This window comes from Heteronotia binoei, chromosome 6, assembly GCF_032191835.1.
Source record: "Heteronotia binoei isolate CCM8104 ecotype False Entrance Well chromosome 6, APGP_CSIRO_Hbin_v1, whole genome shotgun sequence".
NCBI lineage: Eukaryota > Metazoa > Chordata > Lepidosauria > Squamata > Gekkonidae > Heteronotia > Heteronotia binoei.
Genome location: NC_083228.1, coordinates 20839883 through 20864715, shown reverse-complemented (window position 1 = coordinate 20864715; position 24833 = coordinate 20839883). Strand labels below are relative to the sequence as shown.

The 24833-nt window shown below is 44.7% G+C and overlaps 1 protein-coding gene across 2 annotated transcripts in view; it reads left to right on the top strand.

The window, feature by feature from the left end:
- SLC16A9 (solute carrier family 16 member 9) overlaps nucleotides 1-24833 on the top strand; it is a 51384-nt gene that overhangs the window by 14628 nt on the left and 11923 nt on the right. For both annotated transcript variants that reach the window (XR_009555548.1, XM_060241091.1), the window contains exons 3-4: nucleotides 10146-10300; nucleotides 14044-14269. Coding sequence is in view for 1 of the 2 variants with exons in the window: in XM_060241091.1 (XP_060097074.1) it covers nucleotides 14074-14269 (196 nt within the window). In the remaining variant the exon portion in view is untranslated. The remainder of the gene's footprint in view (nucleotides 1-10145; nucleotides 10301-14043; nucleotides 14270-24833) is intronic.

Here is a 24833-nt window from a genome sequence, read left to right as displayed (position 1 = left end):
AAGGGCTGAGGCGACGGGAAGCTGGAAAGAGCGAGGATTAAGTTTCCAGAAGATGTGCTTTGCATAACATTGGAGGACTGCCAAATAGTTTGCCGAGGCTTATCAGTCATTGTAAGAACTAAGACGACGAGGAGCGGCGGAGAACACTGTAAGTTAAGAGCGGCAGGAACGAGTGACGGAAGTAAAAGATTATAGACTTGGGTTCTTTTAGTATTTCTTGGAAAGAGTCCCCTGAATTAATAATAGGGGAGAGTACTTAGTATATTTCGTAGGCTTCCTGCTGAACTATAAACTATAAACTGAGACTACCGATACATTGCTTAAGACCCAGCTACAGAGAGTGTGAGACGGTCTCTTAGACCTGGCTAAGATTTTATAGCAGACTGGGTCTCATTGGAAAGGGAGAGAATTGATTGGAATTAGAATTGAACTGAGATGTTTGCTAACTGAAATAATAAGAGGGAAAACACAGAAGAAGAAGGGAAAGAAGAAGAAAGAAGGAGAGGAAAACGGACATAATTGTAAATGAACTTAAATTTACAAATTTAATTAACTTAAAATTAATTGTTTAACTTAATTGTTTAATCGTTGGTGTTGTGAACACTGAATTACTGACATATTGATTTAATGAACTAGGGATTTTTTTTTTTTGATGCTAGAAAACGAATGGTTGACACTGTTGGCAGTACTTTTGCTGATCTTTTAAAATTCTTATGAGTGCCATACCGTACTGAAAAAGAACCTTATTGAAGCTTTGGTTGTAGAGGGAGACTTGGTATTAGTAGTAAGTAGGGTCAGACACCAGTTTGAGTTAAAAAGACTAGGCAGGTGGATATTATTTAATTTGTATTGATTTGTGAATGAGAACTATTTAAAAAATGGGAGATAAGGAGAAGAAAGAGAGACAGCTGGAGGCGAAAGTCAAGAAACTGGGGCAAGGTACATCTCCAGGAGGCCCTAAACCTATACCATTAGGAGAGAATCAAGACCCTATAGAGAAACTGCAGGCCTTGATGATGGCAGGTTTTAAACAAAACCAAGAGGCCTTGGCGGAAATGAAAACTGATCTTTTGGGAGAAATTAAAAAGACCAATGAAAAAGTCTAAGTTGTTGTTAGCCGCCCTGAGCCGCCTAGGCGGGGAGGGCGGGATAGAAATAAAAGTTATTATTATTATTATATTATTCAAACTTGCCCTTTTTGGGCAAAGTCATAGGGCTGTGGCATTGCAGCTACAGAGTTTCCTGGATGACGCTTCCACCTTGGATCCATTCCAGTCCGGCTTCTGCCCAGGCCATGGGACAGAGACAGTGTTGGTCGCCCTCATGGATGATCTCCGGTGATATCTGGATCGAGGTGGTGTGGGAGTATTGCTGTTGTTAGACCTATCGGCTGCGTTCGATATGGTCGATCACCGGCTGCTGACCCACTGCCTCACCGACGCAGGGATTCAGGGGTTAGCCTTACAGTGGCTTTCCTCTTTCCTTGAGGGTCGGGGACAAAGGGTGGCGATTGGGGGAGAGCTGTCCCAGAGACACCTACTTAATTGTGGGGTGCCTCAGGGGGCAGTTCTCTCTCCGATGTTATTTAACATCTATATGCGCCCCCTTGCCCAGATTGCCCGGAGATATGGGCTGGGTTGTCACCAGTATGTGGATAACACCCAGCTCTATCTATTGATGGGCGGCCGAACTGGCGATGTCCCTGCAAATTTGGACCAGGCGTTGCAAGCTGTGGCAGATTGGATTAAGTCGAGTGGACTGAAATTGAATCCAGCGAAGAAAGAGGTCCTTTGCCTAGGTCGCGGCAATCCGGAGGGAGGGAGCTCCCTTCCAGCTTTTGACGGTGCGCCACTGGTACCAGTGTGCAGGGTCAGGAGCTTGGGAGTGCTACTGGAGTCTTCCTTGACAATGGAGGCCCAGATAGCAGCCACTGCCAAATCCACCTTTTTTCATCTTAGGCGGGCGAGGCAGTTGGTTCCCTTCCTGGAACGCGGTGACCTGGCAACAGTGATCCATGCAACGGTCACCTCGAGGTTAGACTACTGTAATGCCCTCTGCATGGGGCTGCCCCTGTGCCGAACTCGGAAACTGCAGCTAGTGCAGAATGCAGCAGCCAGACTGTTAATGGGCCTACCTCGGTGGGAACATGTGTGGCCTAGGCTGCGGGAACTGCACTGGCTGCCAATTGTATACCGAGTTCGTTACAAGGTGCTGGTTATTACCTTTAAAGCCCTATATGGCCGAGGACCTGCCTACCTTAGGGACCGCCTCTCTCCATATGTTCCCCAGAGAGCACTGCAATCTAGTTCAGAAAATCTTCTGAAAGTACCTGGGCTAAAGGAGACCAAATTAAAAACAACTAGAGAACAGGCCTTCTCTATAAAGGCTCCCCAATGGTGGAACCAGCTGCCGGAAGAGGTGCGGGCCCTACGGGATCTTAATCAATTCTGTAGGGCGTGCAAAACCGCCCTCTTCCAACTAGCCTTCTGAGATGGAACCTGGCGTAAGCATCACGCCATCTTTAACACAACTGAGATAGTAGCACCACTAAATTATATTGTATTAGACTGTTTTTAGATTATTTAATGTTTAATTGTGAATTGTATTTAATTGTATTATCCTGTTTTTATTGTTATAACATGGCTTATGCCATGTCCTGTAAGCCACCCTAAGCCTGCCTTGGCGGGGAGGGCGGGGTATAAATAAAAAAAATTATTTATTTATTATTTTAAAAGTACTAAATTGGAATGCCTTAAAAGTACTAAATAGGAACAATCATTTACTCCTACTAAATAATCAGCTTGTCTGACCTCATCAGATCTTGGCTGCTAAGCAGGGTCAGTCCTCTGGTTAGTACTTGGATGGGAGACCACCAAGGAAGTCTGGCTCTGCAGAGGAAGGCAATGGCAACCTTCCCCCCCTGAACATCTCTTGCCTTGAAAACCCTATAGGATTCCCATGAGTTGGCTGTGACTCAGTGGCACTTTACACCCACAAATGATACTTTATTGATGCAGTTTTCTCTAAGAACATCAGAAGAGCCCTGCTGGACCAGACCAGTGGTCCATCTAGTCCAACATTCCATCTCTCACAGTGGCCAGTCGTTTACTGGAGGGGGCTAACAGTAGGATATAGGGGCCAAGGCTTTACCCTGATGTTACCTTTATGGTAGTAGTATTCAGAGGTTTTCTGCCTCTGAATGTGGAAGTTTCCATCTTGAGTAGGGTTGCCAGGTCCAATTCTGGGGACTTTGGGGGTGGAGCCAGGAGCAAGGTTGTGACAAGCATAAATAAATTCCAAAGGGAGTTCTGGCCATCACATTTAAAGGGACCACACAGCTTTTAAATGCCTTCTTTCCATAGGAAATAATGAAGTATAGGGGCACCTTCTTTTGGGGCTCTTAGAATTGGACCCCCAGTCCAGTCTTTTTGAAACTTTGAGGTGGGGGGGGTGTTTTGATGAGAGGCACCAAATGCTATGCTGCAAATATGGCACCTCTACCTTAAAAAGCAGCCCCTCCCCCCCAGAGCCCCGGATACCTGCAGATCAGTTCTCCATTATACCCTATGGGATTCTTTCTCCATAGAAAATAATGGAGTGCGCAGCAGGCATTTCCCTCCTTGCCCTTGCTTTCTAATGACCCTGAAGTGGGGGGGGGGGGAGGCCCTCCAACCCAGGGGATTCCCTGCCCCACCTGGAGATTGGCAACCCTAATTTTGAGTCCATTGCTCATCAGGTTCATTGGGCAGCCTCAAGTTCTAGCATTGTGGAAGATGGAGGGAAAAGTTCACTCTGAGATGTTCTCTTTTGAAACAGCTGTCGTGTGCTGGGAGTGATCCCTATTTACCCAGCATTGCTTATTATTGTGCCATAAAAGGTTTTGTAGTACTTCTGTTTTGCTGCACTGCCATTTTCTCCCAGCGTGATAAAAATTATGCCAGTACTTAATGCGAAAAAAGAAGGGCACACCTGGCGAAAGCCACTGTGACTGAATGGGAATTCCTGAGTACCAGGAGAACATTTGCATAACTAGTGCTGTGATTCTTGCAACAAGACCTGAAATATAAACTGTGAGTTTATCTTAATTCAGGATCATGATATAGCAACCAGCTCTGTTTTGTAAAGTGTTGGGCAACAGATATTCAATCTCTTAACCACAGAGAAAATGAACATATTCTGGGAGCCAGGCAATCTGAAAGGAGATCTGTTTGCAAGTGTCTTTAAGAACATGTATTGTTGGCGTGAACCATCATCTATACTGGTTTGGGGTTAGTAAAGCAATGTGTGTAATTTTGATTTGTTCATCATTTAGAAGACTTGTTCCCAGGGAAAAGGTGTTAACAGAATTGTAATATAAAATAGTTTCTCAGTTCCTCGAAAAACAGAACCTAGATGGCAGACGCTCAGGCATACTGAGAGATGAGTCTTTGAAAGAGGTTGGCATAGATGGTGGCGTGTAAAACTTCATCTTTCAAACTTTCACCTTTGTAGCTAAAACCAGCTTGCGGCTTGATTTAAGGGCCCTCTGGGAATGCTTCACTTGCAAGAATGACTGGGGCTTTTCTTAAGTTCAAAGGCAGTTTCCTGATAGATCCCACCTGGAAACCGTTCCAGAGAAAAGTTATGACTCAACCTTCTGGGTGGGGTTGAGATTTGGGGATGGGACAACAGCACAGTCATGAGTTTGAAGAAAATATAGAACTTTTAAAAGGAGAATTTTGACTCTGCCTCAGGGTACATCAGCTGCCTTTTTCCATGCTGAAGTTGGCTTGCCCTCAGGCACAGTTTACGCCCGCATTGCTTTAGTGAGCTACTGGAGAAAACTGCTAAAGAATTCTCCAACTAGCCACTTGTTGAATCTGTGTTGTACTCAGTTGCTGAAAGATACCCCCTGGGATGCTGGTTATATTAGGATTTTTTTTGTCACTACGATTATCAGTCAGCTCCCAGGGTCCCTTTTTGGATCACTGTAAAACACATGTCCAGATATTTATTGTAGATGGATGTTGATGCTCCAGGCTTTCCCCTTAGTTTAAACTGATCAGACAGGACCACACCAGTGCTTTTGACTTGTCTATCTTCTGTAAACTTTGTGGTGGTGAAAGTGATGTCCAGTCACAGCTGACTTAATGGTGGCCCTGTGGGGGTTTTCAGAGCAAGAGGCATTCAAAAGTTGGGATGTGCAAATTTTTTTTTAAAATCCAATATTTTTCAGGTTTCGGTATATTTGAACTCAGAAAACACAGCTGTTTCCCAATATTCCTGAATCCCAATGCTGGGATGGTGTTTGGATTCTAGAAATATTCAGGAAACACATTTTTCCTTCATTATACCCTATGAGGACCACAGTGAGCCTGAGCTGGCTTGTTTTGCAGCTTGCTGCAAGAGGAGACAGCCCCAGCTGAACTGCTTTGAGTTTGCCTGGAAGGCGTTTAAAGGGACTTAGAATCATGTGACTTGGGGATGGCATTTAAAGGGACCACAGTCCCTTTAAATGCCTTTAAGGTTGTCTATCTGATGGTCCTGAAAATCCCAAATATTTTCAGGAATTTTAGGACATGGCAGTTTCAGGTAGATGACCAAAAGCCAAAATGGCTATTTGGCTGAATCAATATCAATATTGGTATCAATACCAATAAGGTATTTTTCAGGGTTTCTTTGGCTCGGAGTTAGCTGAACACCACCCCCTCCTATTCAAGGGGGTTTGTTATTGCCTGCCGTGACCCTGGTATTCTATGCAGGGATTCTGTAAACTTCAAGAAGCCTTTACTTGTCACCTGATTTCAAACACTGCTAACTACCACGTTAGCCAGCTGTTAGTTGCAAAAATCAGAACTAGAGGATGCTCCACACTATGACCCATTTCGCTGACTTTCTTCAGCTCCCAGATTCAGGTTTCTTGCAGCCATTTTAGTAAGGCTAGCTTTGTGTTCAGGGGTAGACAGGGCTTTTTTGTAGCGGGAACTCCTTTTCATATTAGGCCACACACCCCTGATGTAGCCAATCCTCCAAGAGCTTAGAGTAGGCCCTGTACTAAGAGCCCTGTAAGCTCTTGGAGGATTGGCTACATCAGGGGTGTGTAGTCTAATATGCAAAGGAGTTCCTGCTACAAAAAAAGCCCTGGGGGTAGATAGAACCATCTGTCTTCTTTTTGATGATGACCAGCATGTTACTTCTTTGTTGGCACTTTTACACACAGAGCACTAAGAAAACCTGTCCCTAATTTTTGATTACACAAGAAAAAATGCAAGCTAGTGACCAATTTACTAAGAAATCAGTCCAAATGTCCAAAACATGTATATTCAAGTCCCAAAGTAGTGTGGTGACAAGCCAATCGATTAAGTACTTGTTTCTTTCCAGTCTTCATCAGACCTGGGACCAATATTGATTCAATTATATAGATTCTTTACACAATTAAAAAAAAAAGAGGGACGCAGAGTGTCTCCAGCAGCAATTTCACATCGGCAAGCCACATACTGAGCTGTAGCTGATGTGAAATTGCTGCTGGAGATGCTCTGCGTCCCTCTTTTTTTGAAAATTGTGTAAAGAATCTATATAATTAAATCAATATTGGTCCCAGGTCTGATGAAGACTGGAAAGAAACAAGTACTTAATCGATTGGCTTGTCACCACACTACTTTGGGACTTGAATATACATGTTTTGGACATTTGGACTGATTTCTATATACTTCTTAGTAAATTGGTCACTAGCTTGCATTTTTGTTGTTTAATCCATTATAGTGACCTCTCTCAGATTGTATTCTATTCCTAATTTTTGATATTTAAGGCACTGCTATGTGGAGGAAGGCAGGGGTGGAATTCTAGCAGGAGCTCCTTTGCATATCAGGCCACACACCCCTGATGTAGCCAATCCTCCAAGAGCTTACAAAAAAAACTCTTGGAGGATTGGCTACATCAGGGGTGCGTGACCTAATATGCAAAGGAGCTCTTGCTAGAATTCCACCCCTGGAGGAAAGCAGTGGCGACCCGCTTCTGCTCATCTCTTGCTTAGAATGCCCTGTGGATGTAGTGGTTGTAAGTCGTGTCTCGAGGGCACATTCCTCTTCAATTTATTATACTTTTAATGTTCTTTTACTTATCCCTGCTCAAGCAGTTGTGTTATATTGCAGCGGCCTTGGCCATATTCTTTAAATTTGCACTTACATATGCACATTTATTTTGGAGTTAATGGAATTAGTCATTGAGACCTCCTTTCTGAGTAACCTTGGAAGTAAAAGTTCACATCCAAACTAGCTTTCGAGGATCAAGTCTAAAGGGGCCGAGTGTTTGTTTTTTATGGCTGGCTGAAAGACTGCCAAAAAAAGATAGGCGTACAGAAACAAAGCACGTTTAGCCGGGAAAATAATTAAGAGTTGACACCTGCATGGGCCAGGCTAGCATTTCGTCAGCTTGCATAAGATAGCAGGGTTGGCCCTCGTTGTGTTTTGAATGGGAGACGGCTGGTCCGAAGGCAGTGGGTTATTTCAATGGCTTGTTCGCAGTCAGTTGAATGGGAGACCACCAGGGAATATCAGGGTCATGATGCAGAGACATCTCTGAACGTCTCTTGCCTTGAAGACCTTATAGGGGCACCGTAAGTAGGCTGCAACGTGAAGGCAAAAATACAATAGAAATTCCACCATTACTTTATCATATTATGATTAAAGGCAGAGTTTATACCTTTTTCAGCAGGCACCTTGAAGAATCTTTTGAATGATAGGAACCCCTAGGGTTATACTCAAATTAGCTAAATTTGACTGGCTTGCCACCAGAACTAGAAAGTCACACATAGCTCTGAAGGGAAATAGCTAGGCATTTTCTTTCTCTTTCTCTAGGTTGGTAGTTTTTAAAATGTTTAATCCCATTATTAACTATGTATGTTTTATAATTGATTGTAGCAATTTTACCTTTGTTCTCTCAGCACAATTTATATGAGTTACTGTAACCGGCATTGGTTTTATCTGTATTGTTTTTGCTGGCTTTTGCTGTGAATAAACTTGCTTGCTAACTTGCTTGTTTCAGCAGGCATTGGTTGACAATAAACAATCAGAGCAGTACATTATATGTAATGCATATGTTTAATCTTGATAATGTGTAATACATGCAATGTTTGGCCCTTTTCTGAAACTCCCTTGTAGGTAACACCTGTAATGACCAGGGCTTTTTTTGTAGCAGGAACTCCTTTGCATATTAGGCCACACCCTCCTGATGTAGCCAATTCTCCTGGAGCTCACAATAGGCCCTGTTCTGAGAGCCCTGTAAGCTCTTGGAGGATTGGCTACATCAGGAGTATGTGGCCTAATATGCAAAGGAGTTCCTACTACAAAAAAAGCCTTGGTACTAACACCTTTCTGTAACGTTCTGAAATGACCTATATCCTGCTATCTCCTTATCTGCTATCTTTCCCTTATTAGTTTAACCCAAAAAACAGAATGGCATCATTATATTTGGTTGAATGGCGGAATAGTCAGACCAGGGGGGTGGCTGTGAGTTACAAGGAGATCCTTTATTCTATTTAAAACAGCTGTTTTTACTTAATTAAGTAACTATAGTTTGTTTTATAAGAATTATAAGAGCTTAATTGGTTTCAGAGTGGTTCAAAAGAAGAAGACCGCGGATTTATACCTCACCCTTCTCTCTGAATCAGAGTCTCAAAGCGGCTTACAATCTCCTTTATCTGCTTCCCCCACAACAGACACCCTGTGAGGTGGGTGGGGCTGAGAGAGCTCTCCCAGAAGCTGCCCTTTCAAGGACAACTCCTACAAGAGTTATGGCTGACCCAAGGCCATTCCAGCAGGTGCAGGTGGAGGTGTGGGGAATCAAACCCGGTTCTCCCAGATAATAGTCCATGCACTTAACCATTATGCAAAACTGGCTCTCTCAATGATGATATGAGCTTCTTGATTACAAGATAGGTACAGGTCTTAGACCATAAAATTGTTATGAGCATGAGTATATTAAAGCATGTTTTGGTCTGGTACCTAAAAGACAGTACTCTAGTTGCCAGGTGAGCCTCAAAGGATAGCTATTCCAAAGGCAAGGTGCTGCCACTGAAAGTGCCCTCTCTCTAATCATCAGCTGCCTCACCTCTGAAGGTGAGCACCAAAAGTAGGGCTTGGACAATAGATCTCAATGGGCAGGTTGAACAGTATGGTGACCAGGGGCCCGACCTGTGGACACTGATGTCACTTTAGAGATGAATTTGGCCATTTAAAAATATGCTGTGGGGCCACAGCATGGAAGGACCAGGTGATCTTGTCTCCCCATGCATAACTTTTCAGGTGCCGATAAAAAAGAGAGAGCTGTTTTTGACACTTCAGAAGGCATGGAGGAGGGAGGGATAAGGTCACCTGGTCTCTCTGTACTGAGGTCACAGCAATTTTAAATGGCAGAATTAATCTAGAACGGCATCAAGTTTGGCTCTAAGAGTCAGCACTCTGAATTGCACTCCAAGGTTTAAATTCTGTTTGGCATCTTGGTGGGTAGTGTCAAACTCAAGGGTAGCGACTGCCCTAAATAACCTCACAGGGTAGTTAAGATATAACACACACATCCCGAAAATTACGCTAAGATCCTTAGGAGAAGAACGGGATAAAATGTGCATAATAATCAGAAACCAAATAAAATCTGTAGATTGTTTCACCATGAACTAAACCACCCCATTAAAAGTCTGCTGTGAAAATGTTGTGAAAGTGACACCACCCCAGAGTCAGAAATGAGTGGTGCTTGCACAGGGGACTTACCTATAGCAAGGATTGCAATGAACAAAAAGAAAATCTACTAAGACAGGTGTTAACAAATAAATACCAAACATACTAGAGTATGTTTGATAAAAGCAATGGCTTTCAAAGCTATACAGGGTGGCAGGGTGAAAAGATTCGCACATTTTATGGATAGATCAAAAGCAGAGGCAGTCACACTGGAGGTCTGTAAATCATTCCAGGGTACTGGAATATCATCATGTTTCTTATGTTTATTGTCCTCTTGGCTTTTGCTTTCCTCGCACCCAAGGCTGCTGTCAAGTTTTTGAGCGATGGTGGTGGGAGCTTGTTCCGTTGAGTTAGATAAGTATCTTTGGAGATCCTTGTGCAATAATCTTTCCTGCATCTGAATAACAGATTTCCATGTTCTCTTTTCTGCTGTAGAGTTGAGCTGAGTTGCTTTGGCTCAGGAACTTGATGCTTCTTTCCAGGTTGAGTTGCCAGATTCACCAATAATACGTTCTAGAAGGCTGAATGACTTGGTGCCAGATTCACCAATAATATGTTCTAGAAGACTGAATGACTTGAGACCATCTTCTGTAAGTACTGCACATCGTTTCTTTAATTACACTGCTATATAAATGGAAAGATCCCCCCCCCCGCCCCACCACTCTTTCTTTCCTGAATTTTTAAAAATTTAAGATCCACATTGCTGCTGTGGTTCCCCCTTTTTTTCCTTACGGCAGCTCTCGCAGCACTTTGTTTTACTAAGGAAACAAATAATAAGCATTACAAGGAATCTTTGTCTTTAAATTTCGAATCTTCGTTCTTGTTTCAACATTTGAGTTTGATGGGTTGAACCTTTGAACGGAGAATGCAAGAGCAATTTCAAAACCGGTGTTTTCCCTACCTTCCCTTATCAGCTTTTGATCCCCCAAAAGCTGATTTTGGAGCTTGGGTATTGTAGCCTCTTGAACAAAAGACCTCCAGGGAGCCGGGGTGCAGCGAGGTGGGAGAATTGGGAGAAACGGCCCATACCCTCCTCCTCTAACTGTGGAGCTCTTTTGGCAGAAGAGAAAGGTAGGGCGATTTTGTTTTAATTTCCTGCTCCTCACCATGATTCTTCGCCAGGACCTGTAGCATTCCTTCTAAACCCACAGCATCTGGAGGGCACCGATGCGGTTTCTGCAACCCCGCCTGAAAAAATAAGGCAGACTGCACACCTTGAAGCAAACAGATATATTTTATTCATCGGTTTATACAATGCTTCATGCCTTTTAATGGTCTTTGAGAATTCAGATAAGTGCCAAATTTAGGCTGTTTTGAGTGTTCCTTTTGAACTGATGCCTTGTTCTGACATTATAGTCAAGCCAAGGGTGTCTTCAGAAGTTGCTAAAGGTCCCCTGTGCAAGCACCAGTTGTTTCTGACTCTGGAGTGACGTTGCATCACAACGTTCTCACGGCAGTTTTTACGGGGTGGTTTGCCTTTGCCTTCCCCAGTCATCTACACTTTCCCCCCAGCAAGCTGGGTACTCATTTTACTGACCTCAGAAGGATGGGAGGCTGAGTCAACCTTGAGCAGAAACCACTACAGCATCCTTATACCTTCAGGCAAAGTAGAGAGGATCTGTCTTTGCTTCTCTTATCCAAGAATTTGGCTATGATCTGAGACTAATAGTGCATTATAGGCCCCCTCAGGGGCTGCTTCTGATTTTCAGTGAGGCAGCAGATAATCGCAGCACACCCTTGTTGGGCTTTGTATGCAGACACTCAACAGTCTGGCACCGGCACCAATCAAACTGAGTCTAAAACCGCTTAGGGCATGTGGGGAAAACTTTTGGTCTTCCTGAGCTTGTGTTAAGTGCCGTTGAGGAAGCTTGGCTAACTAACAGAGAGCCAGTTTGGTGTAGTGGTTAAGTGTGCGGACTCTTATCTGGGAGAACCGGGTTTGATTCCCCCCACTCCTCCACTTGCACCTGCTAGTGTGGCCTTGGGTCAGCCATAGCTCTGGCAGAGGTTGTCCTTGAAAGGCAGCTGCTGTGAGAGCCCTCTCAGCCCCACCCACCTCACAGGGTGTCTGTTGTGGGGGAGGAAGGTAAAGGAGATTGTGAGCCGCTCTGAGACTCTTTGGAGTGGAGGGTGGGATATAAATCCAATATCATCTTCTATCTTCATCTAACAGCCAGTATGGACATTGTAAGCTTTGGATGGAAGGATTCAGTCCTCTCAGGAGTGATTTTCATAGGTACCCAAACAGAGGAGTGTGTAGGTGGAATAACCAACACAGCTTACTCCTCCGTAGAGCTGTCTGTGCTCTGGAGGCTGGAACCCACTGCTAAATAGAGAAGCAAATGGTGTGTCCTCCACCATCAGAGATCACTCTTTCATTGCTCTTTGGGTCATTGCTTGAGCTTGCAAAGGGATCCCTTGATTGAAAGCTGTTCTTGAAAAGTTGCTTATGAAGTGAGTAGGCACATGAGTCACGCTGATTTCGCAGAAGGTACAGTAGAATGTTGCACTTGATCTAGAGGCCGGTGTGTGTGTGTGTGCGTGCGTGCCACTGGTGTGTAGTCAGAAACTCCCTGTTGTTTTCAGTAGAGGAGGGCAGTTTAGTGCCCTGCACGATGTGCATGTTAAACTGCTGCTGTTGAAACAATGAGCTATATGAGCACCGTGCAGTTTTCCTGCCTTTGCTATGCTATTCTGGACAGGGATGCTTACTATGGAGGTGTGAGAAGGGGGAGTGGGGCTGCAGTCAGTGGCCATGGAGGGGGCAAGTGCTTTGTACCAAAGGCTGCCATCGGATGGCCATTCCAGATGGGCAGCTATGTTAAGTCTGCAGCAGCAACCTAAGCCAGACGTCCAATGATGCTTTAGAGCAGGGGTGTCAAACACATTTGTCACAAAGAAGAAGAAAAATATTATATTGGTCACAATCTCCTCTACCTCCCCCCACCACAACAGACACCCTGTGAGGTGGGTGGGGCTGAAAGAGCTTTCACAGCAGCTGCCCTTTCAAGGACAACTCCTGCCAGAGCTGTGGCTGACCCAAGGCCATTCCAGCAGCTGCAAGTGGAGGAGTGGGGAATCAAACCCGGTTCTCCCAGATAAGAGTCCGCACACTTAACCACTACACCAAACTGGCTCTGGGTCAGATCTGACATAAATGGGACTTTGTGGGGCCAGGCCATATGTGTCATAAAATGTAAAGTCAGGCAGTGGAGATATAGACTTTATAAAGGACAACAAATGCAATAAAAGATATATTTTTAGAAAACTTTAAAATAAAATATGCTTAAAATATTAGCACTCTTGTAAAATTGTGTTTATTTAACAGTCTCTAATAACTGACAACTCTTGCTGTGATGAGCCTCAGCCAATAGATGGAAGAGAGACTTGGCTCAGTAGCTCTTCTGTGCAATTGAGGGAGCCTGGCAAAGCAAGCTCTCCCTCCCTCTCTCCCTTCCTCCCCCAGGGAGGAGCTTTGGCCAATGGAGAAAATAGAGGCTTTGCTCCGTAGCTCCTTTGTGACTGAGCAAGCCTGGCAAAGCAAGCTGTGATGCAGCAGGAAGCAAGAGAGAGGGAGAAGGAAGCAGATGACAGCTAGTTGCTCACTGGCCTAATAGGAGCCCTCTGGGGGCCTGATCTGGCCCTTGGGCCACGTGTTTGACACCCCTGCCTTTGAGACTAACAAAACCTATTCCCATCCTCGCCTTCTGTGAGTCAGAACTCGCTTCGTCAAATGTGGTGGTGGATGGCATTCAGCTGCACATTAGAGATGCCGCTGGTGAAGCCCATGCAGTGACTGTAGCTCTCATCCAGCCAGTCTCTAATAGCACCATCCTAAGCAAGGTTGCACTCTTTGAAGCGTATTGATTTCAAAGGACATTGTGTAACTCTGTTGAAGACGGCATCACAGACAATATTTGTAGTCTGTGCTGATCATTGCCAGCAAATCTATCATGTTCCAGTGAAGAGGAACACTACAGATTTATACCTCTCTGAACCAGAGTCTCAGAGCGGCTTACAATTGCCTTTATCTCCTTCCCCCACAGCAGACACCCTGTGAACTGGGTGTGGCTGAGAGAGCTCTCAAAGAAGCTGCCCTTTCAAGGACAACTCTTGCGAAAGCTATGGCTGACCCAAGGCAATTCCAGCAGGTGCAAGTGGAGGAGTGGGGAATCAAACCTGATTCTCCCAGATAAGAGTCCACGCACTTAACCACTACACCAAACAGTGCAGCCATGCGAGCTTAAACATTTGGCTTATGTATTTCAAATGTTGAAATCCACATGCGTTTCAACCCTGTTTGTGTCTGTGCATTTTTTTGTTTTTTATACAGACCTTTGAGCTCTTGAACTAGTCCTGGAGAATGGTATTCCAGAAGTCACCCGATGGCGGATGGGGCTGGGTTATCGTACTCGTCTCCTTCTTCACCCAGTTCTTGTGCTATGGATCTCCATTAGCTGTTGGAGTTTTATATCTAGAATGGCTGGACATTTTTGGAGAAGGGAAAGGAAAGACTGCGTGGGTTGGATCCCTTGCAAGTGGTGTCGGTTTACTTGCAAGTAAGTGTCCCCTTTAAAGCTTTTCATTTAAATTTTAGTGTTTATTTATGAAACAATTTTCAGATACTTGTGTGCTTTGAAATTTCTACATAACCAAATTAAATTTGTTAAAAATGGGAAAGATCCTTTGCGTACTTTAGAATAAAGTAACCAAAGCATCCTTGTGGAAACAAGCTGTATCGCTTGGCATTGTCTTTCTTGTAATAGTTGTCTTTTCAGGACCATCCAAATGACTGTTCTCTGTTGTTCTGCTTTGCTATGATCTGTTTTGGAATTATTGCAGTTGCAGTGGTTCTGGAAATGTAGAAGGGAAGGTATGTGCTTTTGAAGGTTCCACCCACATTGGCACCATCTTCTATGCCCCGGCTATTGTGGCAACTTTCCACACACTCACACCCCCCACACACACCAGAGGGCTGTGGGGTTTTTTTAAAAAGTTGGGAATTGCTACATCACTATTGTGTTAAACCAATCTGTTGCCACGATCTATTAGTTCCATTTTTTTTTAAAGTAACTCTCTGCCTCTTTTTGTTGAAATGTTATAAGGGGAAAGGTACAAGCTGTGCATTTCCTCTTATAACTCTACAACAAAAAGGGATTGGGATGTGCTTTCTTTAAAGAAGAAAATGAGAACTAGCAAAACTGTTACAGCACTGTAACACTCTAGGAATTTCTGACACCCCCTCCCATACACTCTGGTGGAGAGGGAGAGTGGTGGCTGTAGGGTATTAAGGCAAGGAAAGTGTGGGGGGAGCTGCTGTGTGGGTGCTCTGTCACCACTGCAAATGCCTTTGAATTCTGAGCAGCAATGAAAGCTACACACAGAATCATCTCCACGTGGAAGCATCCGCAGATAATTATACAGAATTCCTGCTTCTTTAATGTTTTGCTTAAAAAAGCAAGCATGAAACTGCTGCAAAAAAAAAAGGTAAATTGCAGAGCAGCTGGTAATTGTACCCTAGCTGTGTACTCCACCCTGAATTCCTTAGAAGAAGGGCAGAATAGAAATGTCATTCATAAATGGATGCATATGCTTACAACTGCAGCTCTTGTGTGCAAACGTAGGGGCCTTAGAGATGGGTTAAACATTTACTGCATGTGGAACTCTCACATGAGCCATACGGTGTCCAAAATGGCAGCTCATGGAAGGTAGGTGCACCTGCCTTCATTAAGTCCCCCCTTCAGTTCTTAAAACACAAGGATGGTAGTGTGTCTGCATCGGTTCTTGGGTCCAAATTGTACGCAACTCAAGAGATTCATAATTTCCACCCACCCTTTAAAAATGTAAAGGCAAGGACAGTACAAGTATGTGGATCATTTTCTCCTTGTAGAATAAATATTGGGGAAGGGGAAAAAGAGGGATTTGCATCGGGAAAACGGCACAAGGATAAAGGGCTATACTGCCCCAGCCCCGATTGCAGCTCTGCTCTGTGATTGCTTTTGCCTTTCGTAGGAATTGTTGGAGGTGCCAGTCACAGACCTCCCATGTCCCTGTGCAGTTTTGGCCTCTAGTTATTGCAAGTCCAGGACTGGAGTTCCACTGACTGTAAAATCTAATTCTGAAAATTCCTCACCAAAAAAAAAAAATTATAAATTTGAAAACAGTTGAAATTCAGGGCAGTTAGACACTCCTGTTTTCTTGAAATGATTAGAAGAGCTTTAGTTCTTTTAAAACCTCCTTTCTGTACAGAGGAGGAGCAAGGAGGTATTATGCAATACACCAAGCTCTGGCAAAGGTTGTGAAGTTCCAGAGTTATCGGTAGGGTCCTGCCGATCTGTTCTTTTGTTGTTGGTGTGTTCCTCCAATTCAAGGAGCTTTTTTCCAATTCAAGTGTTCTTCTTCTGTTAAAAGAGGCTTTTGTGTCAGTGAAATGCCCCTTGTGCTGGAGGGGTAGAAGTTGAGTCCCATATGAAATTTCTGCTAATGGACAGGGAGGGGGGCATCATTTCCACAGATTTCTTTGTTCTGGTGCAGAGTGTCAACTCCTCCTGTTCTGTGGTGGTGGGGGGGGGAATCCCATGTCCCCTCCAGGAATAGCATTTGGGGGAACATTTTGAGGAGGAAGCAGAATTTGGGAAGGTGAGGAAATCCTGCTGATGGAAATCCCATCGGTAGAGGTTCACGGGAGGGGACTGAAGCCTATATGCATAGCACAAAGCTTGAGAAGTAGCCCGGAAAGACCACTGTCAGAAATATGACTAGGACCAATTTCCCGCTAGCCTTATGCCGCTCTCACTCTCCTCTTCTCCACAGGGGTTCCATCGGATTTCACACTCTCTGCCGCGGGGCTGCAACTCGCTCCACCTCTTTCGCGCAGCAAACAAGATCCTCTAAAAACCAGCTTCGGTTTGCCGCGCAAAAAAAGGCGAAGCTAGTGGCAGCCCTGGGGCAGATAGTGTGAAATCTGACGGAAGCCCCGTGGAGAAGAGGAGCGTGAGAGCAGCATAAGGCTAGTGGGAAATGGGTCTAGTTATTTACTTCAGGCCCTGACCTGGATGGCCCAGGCTAGTCCAGTCTCATGGGATCTCCGAAGCTAAACAGGGTCGGCCCTGCTTAGTATTTGGGCAGAAGACCACCAAAGAAGTCCAAGGTTGTGATGCAGAGGCAGGCAACGGCAAGCCACCTCTGTTCATCTCTTGCCTTGAAAACCCTGTGGAGTTGCCATAGGTCAGCTGTGACTTGACAGCGTGTTCCACTACTGTTTCCTTTAAATCATTGTTATAGGAAATGCTTCTTGCGTCTCATCTTTCTCAGCATTTTAAAAAAATATATATCAGGACACATTTAATGAGATCTACAGGTATGTACAAGGTGAAAGTGGGTTTTTTGGCTCATTTTTGGAGGATTGACTTGGGTTCGAAACGTGGAGACCAGGCCGGCAGTTAGCTAGAAAACCACATTCAGCAAAATAAAATGTGAGGTGTTACAATCAGAATGAGAAGCTGAATGAGTGAGGAGAAAGCACGCTGTGCTGTGTGAGACTTGAATTTATGGTGAACGGCAGATGGCTTTATCACATCCAACTTGTCATATTGAAAGAAATGGAAATGCTGTTTCGAAATAAATTAGCAGGAAGCATTCTGTGTGGGCCACATTGCAGGAAACACGCAGTAGAATAGCGATAAATAACATTGTGGAGAGCAAGCAACACTTTTACCTCTCTGCTTTGCATTAGCCAACCCACAGTTGCTATTTCCATTCAGGGGGCACCATACACATACATACATACATATATACAGTATGTTACAGAAGTGAGTACACCCCCTCACATTTTGTAAATATTTAAGTATATCTTTTCATGTGAACACTGAGGAAATGACACTTGGCTACAATGTAAAGTAGTGAGTCTACAGCTTGTATAACAGTGTAAATGTGCTGTCCCCTCAAAATTACTCAACACACAGCCATTAATGTCTAAACTGCTGGCAACAAAAGTGAGTACACCCCTAAGTGATAATGTCCAGCTTTATCTTGAAATTATTCTGAGAAAGAAACATAGCTAAAATTAAGAACTGTTGTGAGAACAGCTTAAAATGGTGTGTGTGTATATATATAAAACACTTTTAAAATACAAATATTTAAAGTTGAATGAGTCCAGGAGAGGGGCTTATAGCCACTCTGAAGCACAGGTGTTGTCCCAGAGATAGCCACTGTATGTTAGGGTTGCCAGTCTCCAGGTGGGACCTGGCAGTCTCCTGCTATTACAGTTGAGCTCCAGACAACCAAGATCAGCTCCCCTGGAGAAAGTGGCTGCTTTGGAGGGTGGGCTGTATGGCATTATACCCCATTGTGGTCCCTTCTCTCCCCCAAGCCCTGCCCTCTCCAGGCTCCACCCCCAAAATCTCTGGGTGGGGTCACACATGCTAAATAATGCAGTTTCAATCCACTTCAGAAACTGTTAGAAGGTGGATTTTGCCATTTAACTCAGCAAAATCCAGTTGGAAAGTGCCTTGAAAGTGGATTGAAAGTGCATTATTTAGTGTGAGTGACTGCAGACTCTAGGTCAGGGGTGTCAAACATGCAGAGGGCTCCTATCAGCCCCCCTAGCAAATGGCTGTCATCTGCTTCCTTCTTCCTCTCTTTTGCTTCCTTCTGCATCGCAGCTTGCTTTGCAAGGCTTGCTCAATCACACAGGAGCTACAGAGCGAAGCCTCTATTTTCTCCATTGCCTGAGGCTCCTCCCTTGAGGAGGAAGGGGGGGAGGGAGAGCTTGCTTTGCCAGGTTCTCTCAATCGCACAGCAGAGCTACTGAGCGATGCCTCCCTTCCTTCTATTGGCTGAGGCTCCTGCCCCTCCTGGTCCCCAGGGGAAGGAAGAAAAGAGCCAGAGCTTTCTTTGCCCAGTTCCCTGGATCCCGTGGGAGAAATACAAAGAAAGCACCTTTAAGACCAACGAGTGCTAATGTTTTAACCATGTTTTAAGTTTTTTTTTTAAAAAAAACATTCAATTGTGTTTTTTTGTGTCCTTTATAAAGTTTATATCTCTGGTGCCTAATCTTAAATAGGTGCACACATGGCCTGGCCTGACATGGCTCAGCCTGACCTGGCCTGGCCCAGCAAGATCTCATTTATGTCAGATCTGGCCCTCATAACAAATGAGTTCGACGCCCCTGCTCCAGGTGTTTCCCAACCCAAAACTGGCATAAGACACAACAATTTTTCATTGAACAGATGCTTGAATGAGGTTTGTTGAAGTTATTGCTACGTCATTACAGGTTTCTGGAATTGGAATAAGGCTTGTAATAGTAGAAGTTCGATTAAGGAAATGGTTGTAGTTCTGTCTTGTGCAAAGACAGGGGTGAATGCCACGGTTGGTATACAATATTTTTCCATGTTTATATTTGGTTCATGTTTTGCTTCAAAAAACTTTTACTCTGATTCTTTTTTTTGCTATTAAAGCTACTTGTGCTTTCTTTACATTGGCTTCCATGGGAAATGTATTTCTAGCTGCAGCTTCCTCTGTTTTCCATCTAATTGCAGACATTGGGGATTATACCTTTTGTCCCTGTCAAATTTCAGACTGACAGGAGAAAAGGTCATTATTTTATAGGTAATTAGAATCCTGCCTTGCGGAGTTGGCACAGAGAAGAGCGATAAGCTTCATATATGTGTTCCTCCTTTCCTAGTATCTTTTAGCCAGCGAGTGGCATTAAGTCTATTTTTAAACCAAAACCAAACAGATGGGGGGAGCAAAACCTTGTCCTCCCACATCAGGCCTTAACTGCACTCAGTTCATTTCAGCATTTTTCCTTCCATCTCAGCTAACCTATTAGTGCAGGGTAGCCAAACTTGCTTAACATGAGAGCAACATAGAATAAATGTCAGATGTTTGAGAGCTGCAGACGTGAACATCAGATGTTTGAGAGCTGCAAGACAAGGAAGGAAGGAAGGAAGGCACACAGACAGGCAAATAGATGGGGGAAGGAGAGGTGGAAAGCAACTTTAACTTTAAATGCATTCTTCAAGCTGCTTGGAGAAGTGATTTAAAGAGAGAAATGCCATCTCTAAGTGTATGATTAGGGTGGTTGAGGCTTTGAGAGCTGCACAATATGTGTGAAAGAGCTGTATGTGACTCCCAAACTATAGTTTGGCCACCCTGTAGTGGTGTGTAAATTAAACTGAGAAGGAAAAAAATTCTTCAAGCATTGGTGTAAGGGGTAATTAAACTAGGGTGGTTTTGCTTCCTTGACCATATCCTCATGGTTTGTTTAAAAACAGACTGCCCACACTCTGCTTTCTTTATATTTTAGTGGGGGGAAGGACTTCAGGGGCCTAATAGAATGTGGAAGCGTAGCAGATCTGCTTTTACATGAAATTAACTGTTGGGATTAGGGTTACCAACCTGAAGATGAGACCTGGAGTTCTCCCAGAACCTGCTTTCCCCTTCCAAAGCAGTTTTCCCTCCCCTTCCAGCAGAGCTGGATTAACAATTAGGCCAAGTAGGCATTGGCCTATGGGCCCCCACGTCTTTAGGGGGCCCGGGCTGGCTCCCCCCCCCCAAGTTTCCCCCCTGCTTACGACCCTCCCAGCCTCTAGCGGCCAGCAACTGAGCTGCTCTTTGCCTGACTTGCCTGGTGCAGCTGCTGCTGGCGTTGTCACCAAGTTTGTCTCTCTCTGCCTCTCCCCCGCAGCTTAGGAAAAGGGGCTTTTTAAGAAGGTTCCTGCAGCAGTTGGGTGGGCACTCAGACTCAAATAATTTGCGAGGGGGCCCCCAAGATTTCGACTGCCTAAGGGCCTCCATAGGGTTTAATCCGGCACTGCCTTCCAGTTTTCAAGGGATTTTCCCAGCCATAGGTGGCAACCCTGGTTGGGATCTCAAGAATTTGGGGCTTTACTACCCTTCTGTTGGGAGAGGGAGATCTCTGATCTTTCTTCATGATGAACCTCTTGCATATCTTCTGTCTTGGCCTTGCCTTTAGCCTCTGCATCTTCTCCCTTCCTTACATGAAGCCTGTCCTATACCAGCCTTTCAAAGAAGAGGAGCCAAACCTTGAGTGTTTCCTTGCTCTTGCCTCTGGGCTGACAAGGATGCAGAGCACAGGAGCCGAGAATAATAAGCCAGTCTGCTTATGTAAACCCAGAAAAGCCCTCAAGACAGCTTAGTGATTGGAAGGAAGTGGCAATGCCGGGCACAGAGGCCTGATGAAGAAATGGAAAGAAGACGCCTGCTGCCTCATATTAAAAAAGCCTGGCAGAGGAGCTCTGTCTTGCAGGCCCTGCGGAACTGCAAAAGGGGAAAGCTCATTTCCCCAGACTGGAGCCAGAGCTGAGAACACCCTGGCCCTAGACGAGGCTAGTCGGACATCCTTTTGGCCCAAGGATCACCAGAACATGTTGATCTGCTGAGTGCAATGCTCGACGGAGTACATATGGGGAGAGGCGGTTCTGAAGGTATGTCCATCCCCGGCAGGCTTGGGGATATTGTGGGGCCCAAGTAAAATGATAAGCTCCAAGCATCTGATTGTTTGGTGTAGTGGTTAAGTGTGCAGACTCTTATCTGGGAGAACCGGGTATGATTCCCCACTCCTCCACTTGCACCTGCTGGAATGGCCTTGGCTCAGCCATAGCTCTCGCAGGAGTTGTCCTTGAAAGGGCAGCTGCTGTGAGAGTCCTCTCAGCCCCACCCACCTCACAGGGTGTCTGTTGTGGGGGGAGAAGATATAGGAGATTGTAAGCCGCTCTGAGTCTCTGATTCAGAGAGAAGGCGGGGTATAAATCTGCAATTCTTCTTCTTCTTGTGCAAGAGTTCCTTCACAAAGTTCTCCATACAACCTCATACTTTTTCAGCGCTCTTTCTCACGTGGCCAGTTTTCTTGTGATGTTGTTGAGCCAGCAGTTTGGGAAAACTGCGTATTGGGAGGCAGACCTAAGAGAAGATTGTGAACATATAAATAGGCTGGGTTTTGTTTGGCAGAGTGGTGAAGACAGGCCAGCACTGAAATATTTATTGCTGGTGTTTGAAAAGAAATAGGGGATGTCTTTGCACATTACTCAGTCTCAAAGAGCAGGTCACCCATATTTAAGATTCAGAAGTGACGTTGGAGGAGAGAGAAGACTTATCCTTTGGTGTTCTCCATGGCAACTAAGACTCTGCAGAGGTCGATCATCGACTGAAGCTGGGAAGATTTATAGCAAAACACCCAGCCTAATTTCCAAGCATCAATCTGTCTTTACAGCGTTCCCTGCCACTGAACAACTTGATTTTTTTTTTCCGGTCATGAGAGTCAGATCATTCATTGAGTGGTGCCTAGGCTATATTTTTAATAGTATAGCTTGACATAAGGTCTAAGTTGAGATCAACTTACTGGGGATTTTGCTGTGCTGTTCCATCAATTCAATTATTTAAAACTGTATAAAATAAAGTCGCTTTATTGCTCCTTTGGAAATTGATCAGTTTATTCTAAGCATTCTGAAAAACACTTATGCAGGAAGGCTCTTTTGACTATGTTCATTATTACTCCTCAGTTGGTTGAGCTTCCTCCCCCTCCCTTTAGGTGTTGAACTAAGACTGAAAACTTTCGGATTGAGAATAAACTGCAATTTGGGGCGCTTTAACGTATTGCTGTTTTGTTTCTTGCCAACAAAATGGGGTTGAACCTGGGGTTGAACTCTGGTTTAGAATCTGTAGACAAGAAATAAACCACTCTTTGCTAATGTATCTCAGTTTGAACTATTTCTTATTTGCGGTCTCTGGGCGTGCTCTCACCAGTGGTGGCCCCTGGCAAAGCCATACTCAGAACTTTTAAAGGGGAAAACGTAAACTAATTTTTGGTGGCTGGTGCCCGCCTCCTCCATTATAAGGAAGATGGTGCAACATACAAGCTTGAGGGGACACAGATGCACCATCCTCCTGTTATCTGAGCTTAGGTGAGGATCCCAATGCTGAATCCTGTACATACAGCCAGTGTTTCATGAAGTAAGTTCACCAAAACAGCTTTACTCCTGTTTGAGCTGCATTGTGGCTTGAGTGCTTCAGACTCGATGGCCCAGCAGGTACTGGTTGCCCTGGTAACACATAAATTTGTCTGCTGTGTCTCAGCTCTGCTGCTTTCTCTGTTTGTCTCTGACCTCTTGGGTAGTGTAGCTCTGACTCCTAACGGGCTAAACTGGAAATTCTGACCTTCAGAATCCAAACATCGCCATGGCACATCTTCAAAGCTGAAGAAAGCATAAATGTCCATTGGCTGGTTTTCAGGCTGACAAGGCCATCTCTTCACATCTCTGTTCGTTTTCTCTCTGGTTTCATCTTCAGGACTGCTTGCTGTTCTAAAATCCCTCAAAGCATTCTTGAACAGTGTTTCGCCATCCATGTCCATTCCACAGCCTATACTTTTCTAGTACTGGGCATAGTCCAGGGTGAAGCACCTGCTCTGATATACAACTCCTTGGATCCATTTTGGACAGATAGCTTCAGGACACAGGAGGCTTGCCTGGTATCTCCCTGCATCACTACGCTAGGAGATGGACCCTAACAGCCACTCACCTTCACTCAGGCTGCCTGTTTAACAAATTGGGTGTTTTCTTGCTGCTGTTCTTTGTGAGACTGTTACCAAGATCAGCCCTGTGATTCTCAGGGCCACCTCTAGGAACCATGTCCACAAAAAGACTATCAGACCCCCGTCTCCATATGTGAATCACCAGTAAGGCAGGAGAAAAGAAGATCCTAGAAACACAATTGAAAATGCCATTCGTCCTCTCACTTAGGGCCTTTAAACCTTGGTCCAGCTGTCACTTCTGATTCGAACAGCACCCATTTGTGACCTATGTCTTGAAACCCTCCTGGTCCATCTACCTCCATCTCTACAGTTTTCCTCCCAAAACTGAAGTGCCTATTTCCCATACTTCCTGCATCCTCTCCGGTTTGAGCTTCCCATGTAGTCTACAATGATTTTGCCTGCCCCTTCAGTGTCGATGGTTATGGAGTCCATCTGTTCCCTCAAAACTGACAGCCCTCTACTGTTGTCCTTGCTTACAGATGAGCAACCATTCTCTTCCAAGTTGCTTACTTCCAGGGATGGAATTCTAGCAGGAGCTCCTTTGCATATTAGGCCACACACCCCTAATGTAGCCAATCCTCCAAGAGCTTACAAAAAAGAGCCTTGTAAGCTCTTGGAGGATTGGCTACATCAGGGGTGTGTGGCCTAAAATGCAAAGGAGCTCCTGCTAGAATTCTACCCCTGCCTACTTCACAGACTGTTTCTAGGTAATCTGGATCCTGTTCGTCGTCGTTGCTCAGAGGTGAGGGGTTGGAACATCAGCATCATCAGAGGTAGCCTTGGAATCCTCTCATGACTCCTCAATAAGAGGCCAGATACCTACTACGTTTCCTGCTTAAGACATCTGGCTCTGTAGATCCACTCATCCTAGTGGCCACACGACGAGGGCTACATGTCAAACCAATCTACCCCCACCAATTCAAGATCCAGGCTTACAGCACACTTCATGCTTCCTGGGCACAGTTGGTTTAGAAGATTCCAGATGTGGTTCTGGACTGGGACTTGAAAGCCACACTTACAGATAAGCAACCTGTTCTTCTGTCTGAGGATAAACCAGGCTTATTCTTGCTGGTGACAAACTGGTGTTTGTTTACGATGTGAATGCAACCTATATGTTAAAAGATGAATTGGGAGATCCCCCTCACATCTTGGACTATATGTTGATTTACCTTTGCTATCCTTAGCTATATCGTTCATACTTGCTTAGGTGTAAGCTCATATGGCCCGTCGGGAGACTATGCAGTTTTATTCTTCGCTTCTACCTTGCTAGGATCTAAATCTACCAGCTGTTTCTCCACTACATTTAGGCTTATATTCTGTAATCCATAAAAAAGAAGATAATGCTCCTTAAAATATCTTCGCCATGAAATTAATGCCTCCCTAGTACCTTTTGAGCCCCAACTCTTTGGCTGCGAGTGATCAGAATCCCAAACTAAGTGGCTATTGTCAAAAAGGTAGCTTTCTCCTGCCTTCTAGCAGAACTTACCCGTTTCCAAATGAAAGGGCAGCGAAAAAGCTAAAAACGTGATGCCAGCCTGTTAATCTGGGTTTAACTAATTTTACTACAC